This window comes from Poecilia reticulata, chromosome 12 (genome assembly GCF_904066995.2).
Source record: "Poecilia reticulata chromosome 12, P_reticulata-male-v2, whole genome shotgun sequence".
Taxonomy (NCBI): domain Eukaryota; kingdom Metazoa; phylum Chordata; class Actinopteri; order Cyprinodontiformes; family Poeciliidae; genus Poecilia; species Poecilia reticulata.
The window spans coordinates 27621811-27630919 of record NC_088841.1 but is presented as its reverse complement, the minus strand read 5'-3'; the positions used below and the strand labels follow the sequence as shown (position 1 = coordinate 27630919).

Genomic DNA, 9109 nt, shown 5'->3' with positions numbered 1-9109 from the left:
TTTCAAAGTCATAATTATGAGATTTAAAGTCATAAGTCAGAATTTGGACTTTGGAAGTCGAAATGATGACTTTAAATCTCATAATTATGACCTTCAAAGTCATAATTATGACTTCTTGTTTATATTTTTTTTATGCATTGCGGAAATGGGCTTCCATAGTTCTGGGAACTAATTTCTCATAATCTTTGGGGTTTCCAGTTGAAGTATAAGAATCTCTTCCTGGAATATTTGGTTAATTTCAAACTCTGTTTTGGTCTCCAAATAAGTGGAAGTTGGACTCATTTTTATCTAACTTTTACATCATTGACGTGAGATGTGTCGTAATCCTGCACCAGAAGAAGACAGAGGAGTAAAATCCAGACGTAAATAAAGGCTAACAATTAAAATTATTGTGAACTAACAAGACGTTTCACTGAGCTGATGAGAAATAGCTTCTGTTTTCTGAATAAAAAAATAAAATAAAAATAATTTAAAAACTCGGAATATAGCACTAGATAACGCTAGCGCACAATATCAACATAGTACTTATTAACAACTAATAAAACGCTTCACCAACTCAGTATTTCTCAGTAGCTAGCAGTAAAGTGGTACACAAACCTGGTATATAGCACTACTTACTCTAATGCCTTAGACCTGTATTTAGCTTTGGCTAAAGCTAGAGCGCTACAACCCAATATTTGGCACTAGCAAAGGCTAGTGCAAAATACCAACATAGTACTTATTGTCAACTAATGCCAACACGGTACAATAACTCAGTATTTATCAGTAGCTAGCTGTAAAGCGCTACAACAACATGGCATTTAGCACTAGCAAATGCTAGCAGACAATACCAACATAGGATATATTAGCAACTAATGCCAAAGCGCTACATAAACTCAGTATTTATCAATAACTAGCTGTAAAGCGCTATACCAGAGGTTCCCAAACTCTGGGGTGCGCCCCCTAGGGGGGGCGCCGTGCCTTTGCAAGGGGAGCTCGGGAAGCCGTCTGGATGAAAAAAAACAAAACATGAACGCTGTATGCGTTGGGTTTTTACCTTAGAATGGCCAACTCTCTGTTATTCCTATATCAGTTTAATACAGCAGGGGCTTCCACACTTCCCATGTCTGTGTCCTCTGTCACTTGTATCAGAAGTTAAAACTGTTTAATCCGTTGTTAACATGTGGTAACCTGTTTTTCCGAGCCGCCTTTAAACGCAACATGAGCGCTACAACGCTCGCGCTGGATTTACACCTGTGAAGGAGACCTGCTGCTGCTGTGCAGAACTACACAGGTGTGTTAGAATCATGGCAGCAAAACGCTAAGAACTTTTCACTGTTTTTCCCCCAAACTAACCGACTGAGTTGAGTGAAGCTGTTGGATGGAGGTAATGTTAGCTAAAAGATGGCTAGCTAGCTAATATCAATACAGCACCTTAAGCTTAACAAGTAGCCTGTAGGCTATCAATGTTGTTGACTGTGTTCAGCTACCATTCATTTTGTCCCTGAAAAAGTTGATTCTTGTTTGGGAACCACTGCGCTATACCAACATGGTATTTAGCAGTAGCTAACACTAAAACGCTACACTAATGCATTTATCTGAAACTAATGCTAAAGCACTACAATAACATGGTACTTAACAGGAGCTAATGCTAACGCGCTACACCAACCTGGTGTATTTCTTCACACCTCAATAGCAGCTCATGGAGGAGTTTGATCTGTTCACATTTCGTCTGTCTTATGCCATACAGTCATGACACGGTAACATTTTTCACAAATATGTAAAAAACATATTTTTAATAAAAGTTACACACTGCAGCTATAAATGCCTGAATTTGTTCAAACTACTAATTCTGCACTGAGAGTCCAGAGTTTATTCTGAGGGAATAGACAAAGTGTCATCTTTTAATTTTACAATAAACAATTAACTGCTGGAAACTAATTTGGTGAGACAAACCTGTATTTAAATGACCCAATGTTGTAGATTATATTTTTTCATCTTTCACCTTCATGGGATGGGAATGTTTTACTTTAACTAGGACTTTCTGAAAGGCAGAGTTGATAAAAAATATTTTTAACAGAAATATTTAAATTTGAACATGAAAAGAACAGAATGAGCAGCAAATGAACCAAATGCAGAAGAAGAAAAATGTTTTTATTTCTCTAAAACATGAAGAAAAACTGCAGCAAATAAACAAAAAAGATTTAATATTCAAATGTGACGAGTTTATAAAAATAGGAGCCGACAGAAACAGAAAATGTTCAGTGATTGAGAAAAACTGATCAACATTTCAATGAAATCTGATGAATGAGAGGAAAAAATAAGAGAAACAACATCTTGATATTCAGTGTGAAGCTTTGACTGGAAACAAACAGGAAAACATGAGGATCCTGGAATCATCCTGGAATCATCCTGGAATAATCCCAGCTTCCATCTTTAAAGGACTGGAAGAAGAAAAAGTTTCCAAGGACTCGATCAGAAAAGTTTCACCAAGAAATAGATTGTAGAGATGAACCATCTGTTCAACAGTGAGAGAGTTTCTGACAGGAGGAAAATATTTAGACTCAAATCAGCAAAGAAACACTGAAGAACCAGAACCAAACCAGAACCCAAATCCAGGAATCAGAGGTTCAGTGAATGTGGTGTTGAAGGTGTGGAGGAGGATCAGTGAGTCAGAGGAGACTCTGTAGAAGGACAGAATGCCAGCAGGACAGTCCACATACACTGATACTCTGTTAGAGACGGAGGAGGAGGAGAGACGAGTTACTATGTTATTGTGCCAGACAGAGTAACCATCATCAGAGCAGCTCAGACTCCAGGAATGATCATTATATCCAAACCAACAGTCTCCACTGTTTCCTTTCCTCCTGATTCTTCTGTAACTCACTGATATATTAACTCCTCCTCTCCACTCGACCTCCCAGTAACAGCGACCAGTCAGACCAGTTCTACACAGCAGCTGATCCCAGTAATCAAATCTGTCTGGATGATCAGGATATGACTGAAGCTCCTCCTCCCATGTCACCTTCCTGTTGTCTTCAGACAGTTTGAGGAATCTGCTCACTGTGTTTGTGTCGATGGTGAGTTGACAGGAATCTGATGGAGAGAACAAACACAATCCAGCTGCAGTTATTGATCATTTATTGATCTTTGATCCTGAATGAGTGATGTGACAGTTTGAAGATGGTTGAATGTGAGCTGCTTTGTTGTCATGAATCAGATGAAAAACACACTTACACTTCCTCAGACCTGGTGTCAAGAATCGGCCTCCAGCAGGCTCCACCCTGAAAGGAGGAGGGGGGTCAGACCATCAGTCTCTTTCAGCAGCAAACATGGACATTACATGTCTCTCAGACACACATTGTCCTCCACTGAGACAGGAACAGTCCAACATCTGGCCTGCAAACTGCAGTGGATGTAGGAAGGACAGTTGGTGCTGCTGCAGCACAACTCATTTCTCCAAACACAGGAAAAGCTCCAACAGAGAGGAGAAAGGAAATCCCTCAGTAACAACCTGAAGAAACTCACTGAAGCCTGAAAGGACATCAGGAAACTAAGGAAACATTTCTGGAAGCTCAACCTGATTTAATATCAGCATTAAAATCCATGTTGTGTTCAGTTTATTTTCATGATAAGTGACTGATTTACAATTATATGTTCAGCATCATTTACATGATGATTATTATTAATTGATCTGAACATGATTGTATATAATTACAAAGGTGAAGTGAAATATATTTAAGTGATTTATTTGAATAGAGGAAGTCTTTTATTTTGAAGAGTGCTTCAGGATCTGCTTCTGTTTTGCCACCATCTTGCTTTTGTTGACGTTTGGTTGCTAGGTTACGATCAGCTGTGGCCGTTTTTCTCTTCAATAAAAACTGGTCCATGTTTGGGATTTGTGAAACCTTTATGTGATTTGTCAGACTTCAATAAAGATCAGATTACCATTCACACTTGTTCCATGTTGTCTTTTTCCAATTCAATTCTAATTTAAAACCACTTTATTAATCCCAATGGGAAATTAAATGTGGTGTAACTCATTAATTCTTCAAAGAGTCATTGCAAATGGTGATGGCTGAAGGAAGGAAAGATCTTCTGCAGTGGTCTGTTAAGTGAAGTTTGACAAATCGCAAACATGGTAATAAAGATTCTTCTTGAAGAGGAGAATAATCTAGTCCAGATTTGAAGTGTCTCATTTTTTATTTTTTATAATATATGCAGGATGTTGGGGGTTTTCTTGACCCTCAACCGCATCTACTTTTAATAACTACAGGAAATGAAATTATTAACAATTTCAATCACCACTGTAAAGAATAAGTCTCACAGCAAAAAACTGATTGAAAATCGATTCATTTACTGCAAGTTTATGTCTGTTGAGGCTCAGATGGACTGAAAGCAGCTCTTTAAACCATTCAGAGGAACAACAGACAATCAGATGACTGATTACCCGCGATAATAACTCAATAGTCCATGGAAAAACCTTATAAGCTTGTATTAAAGCAGAAAGTACGGCGGCCACCGTAAGAAAGGCTTACAGTATCAATTATGCCGCATGAACTGATCAGTAGATTATTGCGAGGGAACGCAAAAGAAAAAAATCCCCATGTCCCCTGGAGGCCTCCGTAATATATATATCAGTGACGTGCGGTGAGGCTCTGACTTAAGACTTTTATGGACACCATCCATCTTGTTGGACCTACGGAAATTTCGCGCATGCGTACAATGCTGGGGGGCAAAAAGACTAATCTTTTACATGTCAGCCGCGTTAACTCAGTGAAACTTAGAAATGTAGGAATTAATTTTGATCCACAGCAAAAGGAAAGCGTTTTATCGCTCTGAGTCCGCCAAGCTACGCAGACTCGTTGCCATAGCAACTGACAACAATGCCACTTCATGTTTTAGGATTTAACACCAAAAACATTCAAGAATTTTTCACACAGAACATTTAGTTTGTTGTTGTAGGTTTTGGGCTTAATGTTAATAAATAATTGCTGTGGTAGATTAGCTACCGCTTCTACTTTACTGAATTATTTGAACATTAACTGTAGCCCACAAAACGCACATTTAATTAAAAAACTAAACAAAAGCATCGTATTGCTGTCTTACCTTTACGTATCAATGAAATCCATGCGCCGCTAATTCTGTATAAAAATATCCGTTCATCCAAAGCCAAGTTTATCCTCCATGTCTTTTCTACTCCGTCTGAGAATCAAACTGTCCTGAAGTAAAACCTTCAGCTCCGTGTTGGTCTAACTTTAGTTATCATCTCCTGCTTCAGTTGAAAATCCACTTTAGAAAACTGTTCAAGTGTAGAAATGTAGTCTTTCATGTTGAAGAGAGAAGAAAACAAATATATCGCTGTATTTATTTACTGTGTGGCTAGCTCCATGGCTAGCTCACCGTGTCTTACTCTGCAGTTGTGCAGTCACAATATCTGGGATCATGAGCGCCCCCAGCGGTGAGGCAAGAGAACTGCCTGCCTCACCTCCAGTCTGTTCTCTGCCGTTTCTTATCGCTCCTCCGCACACAAAACACGATACACACACAGTTAGTGACAAAAACACTGTACATTATATACATAAGCTAGATTATGGAGAATCAGTCCATATATTAAGTGTTTTTTAACCATTTTATTCCCAGCGTACAAACAGGACGAACATGCTGTCATAATGGCAGCCAGTGCAGTTAGCAAGAGGTTGCCTACCCTGACCCCATGACACTGATTTATATATATCAGTTATACATGAATGATTAAGTGACTAAAACATTCTACGGTGTTTAAAAACGTCGTTTAAACTTTTTCTTCGTTTCCCCGTGTTTCAGATCAGTTTTTGTCGCCTCCGGGAACCGACGGTTTGGGCCATTAACCGAAGCTCACACTGGTGGGACGTTATAGTTCCAGGTTTCACCGATTCACAGTGACTCCAGAACTTTCTGATGTCTGAAGACACAATAAATTATCTGTGTGCAAGATTACGCCACGTTTTGGAGCGAACAGATACTACCTTTCTAAAATGTTTAACGTTGGAAAAAAGACTCACAATTGCTTTATGGAAGCTACAGGCTCGGAATACCGGAGCATCGGACACCTTTTGGAGAGAGTCTTACAACAGTGTGTCCAGGAGTTCAGTGCTGCAATACAAACTGTATTAGTGCCTGAGCTGATTAAAATCCCTTAAGTTCAGGAACAAAGTTCTTGTCCCAACAACCAGGATCAGGTGAAGGACCTCTGCAGTCCATGATGCTTCCTCTCCCTCTTCTAAACCATCTGATGGGCTGATATCATCCCTCTACTTTACAAATAAAATGTTTTTCTTTCTCTTATTACGACTCCATTATTTTTCCTGAATGTGACGTCAGAGCTGTGGATCTGGAATCTGATTGGTCGGATGGATATTTCCCTGGTTTTCCAACATGAAGGGTCTCTGCCTTTTTCCAAGACGTTGGGAATTTTTCCCAAACTTTATTGAACAATCCCAAAAGCTTTCCCAACTACTGAAAACCTAAACACATCAGTCTTTTCTTGGAGCTGAACTCTAAAAGGTCTTATTATTGTTTTTAATTTCTACCACGGTCAACAGAGAACAATTCTACTTTTTCCTCATCATTCACTGCAATTCTCCATTTCCTCTGGAAAACAAGGAATTTCAATTCTCTCCTGATTCCTCTCATTCATTTGATCATTTTCCAGATGTCGCCCCCTGGTGGAGAACAAACTACTACATTTATTTTATATTTTATTAAATCCTGAAAGTTGTGTGTTTTGTTGAAAATCTTTATTTCTCTCTCAGAGCTTTTAAACATCCATCTGACCAACATGGAGTTACTTTTCTTCTCATCTTTGCTCCTTGGGGCTGATTGGTCTGGAGCTCCATCAAATATTGTTTTAAAGTCCTTTCTGTCATCAGTAGATCATCATGGAAATCTAACTGAACTTCACTTTTATTCATTTAGTCAGAGTCCCTATTAAACTCTATTAAATCCATCCCACTCTTTAATTTTCCTTGTGAGCCGTTCTTAGTCAGGAGAATATTCCAGAAAACTGGGTAATGATCTCTGCCTCCAGATGAGGCGTCTAAATATTTAATAATCAAACTAAATATTCTTCTTCAAACTAAACATTTCCCATCAGACTGACTAAAGACGTTTCTCCTCTTCCTCCTCTATCAGACCTTCTCTGCTCCTGCAGCAGGTTCCTCCATACCTGAGAGCTTCCAGTCTCCAGTCTGGATCCTTCAGTCCAGCCGACAGCAGCTTCACTCCTGAGTCTCCTGGATGATTGTAGCTCAGGTCCAACTCTTTCAGATGGGAGGGGTTAAAGGTCAGAGCTGAGGCCAGAGAAGCACAGCCTTCCTCTGAGACCAAACAGCCTGATAAGCTGCAGACACAAAATTCATCACATGATGAGAAGATGAGAACATTGAGGCATAGGCACCTGAACAGGGGGCCATTAGCCCCCCACTTTACGGCCCTGCTTGTCCGCTGGTCCCACCAGGCATTTAACAGGCTGCACACAACTCTTACAGTCTGACTGACATCTCTCTGTGTTTCTATGCAGACAGAGGTATAGATAAAACCTCCAGCACTGAGAACCAAATCTGAGGCTCCAGATCATAACCGTCACCCAAAGGTTTATTTACCACATGCGGCAGCTTCGGGTCGGGTTGGGATCAGGAACCCGTCTGACATCTAACAAAAGACCTTGACTCTGATCCAGTCCAGGTCTGAACCAATTCTGCCTAATGATTAAATTGGATTTCTGTATTTGTCACCATTTATAGAGTTGTGACGATATTTTCTTTCTAATGATGTTGGGATGAAAATAAAAAGAGATCGGGTCCATCATGTCCGTTTATGGGTCGGACCAAATGCTCACCCACACTTTGCCCAGATCACATCATTTTGGTTCAGATCAAAAATTTGTTTTGTTTTTCCTCTTTGCTCTTAAAGATGCCAATCAGCCATCAGGAGCCATAAGTATCGATGCTACTGATGGTTTTCAGGTCTCTGTTTTCTGTTGAAATTCATTTTTGTCTGCTAAATAACAAGCAGATTAAAGTTAATGGTGTTTTTAATTTTGTTTCTAATATAAAAATATTGTCAGCAGTCTGACTGGTCATTTTGAATCCTCCCGTAGTTCTAAGAGCGGTCGGATCCTGCAAAGCTTTTTACCATGTGCGGTTTATGAGCTTTGCACGCGTGTGTGTGTGTTTTGGCAAACTGAAGACCTGACTGGTCACTCGGTTGGACAACTGTTTAACCCGCTACTGGTGCGTTCACACCAATGATGTAATGATGACAAAACCTTCATACAATCAGGTGTTTTAATACCGTTGATCTGTATTCAGCTGCTCTCAGATCGGCTGCAGCCATTTATCATCTTTTACTTTTTTCCAGACTCCAGGTTTGAAAATGGAATAAAGTCCACTCCACCATCTAATTCTCTGTGTAAAGCTGCCATCTGCATGTTCCCCACTGACAACTTTTAACAATTTTTTCTAATTGTTTTCCACCAAACCTCTTTGACCGCAGCGCATGGTACACTCAAAAACGTTCACCAGGTAAGGGATGTTTACTGTTTACTTCAGGACAAATTGTAACAAACCCACTGAATTGATTGACAGGCGCCATCGTATCAATTGAACAAGAGCCTGATATTCAAAGTGTGTAACAGAGATGATGAACACCTCATGACCCCAAAACCTCAAATATTTATCCGACACCACTGCGTTGAGGTAGAACCCAAGGTCTGAATTGGACATTTTCACAAGGGTAAAACACACCAGAAACTGGAGCTTAAACTGTTAATACTTTGAAATATCAATAAAACTGCTTCCTTTTGTAGATAATAAAAATCTACATTTCCCCAACGATGGTTGAGAAAGTCTGACAACTGCTGGTTGGAAAGATCTGCAATAATCTCCTTTGTTCTGTCAATAATTCAGAGTTACACTATCAGTGGAAGCCTGACCTCCACTTTTCTTAACTCTCATTTTGGTTCTTTCAGCCTGGAGGAAATGCAAACCGGATTCCCAAAAAGTTGTGACACTAAACAAATTGTGAATAAAATCTGAATGAAATGATGTGGAGATGGCAAATGTCAATATTTTATTCGTAATAGAACATA

At 39.5% G+C, this 9109-nt stretch overlaps 1 protein-coding gene across 5 annotated transcripts in view; it reads right to left on the bottom strand.

Moving 5' to 3' along the window:
* Nucleotides 1-2171: 2171 nt before the first annotated feature.
* Nucleotides 2172-9109, bottom strand: part of LOC145547570 (NLR family CARD domain-containing protein 3-like) — a 70779-nt gene continuing 63841 nt past the window's right edge. For all 5 annotated transcript variants that reach the window (XM_081613061.1, XM_081613064.1, XM_081613066.1 and 2 more), the window contains 3 exons: nt 7187-7360; nt 3217-3263; nt 2172-3075 (listed from right to left, as the gene is read on the bottom strand). In XM_081613061.1, the coding sequence (XP_081469187.1) occupies nt 2549-3075; nt 3217-3263; nt 7187-7360 (748 nt within the window). In that variant the 3' untranslated portion in view covers nt 2172-2548. The remainder of the gene's footprint in view (nt 3076-3216; nt 3264-7186; nt 7361-9109) is intronic.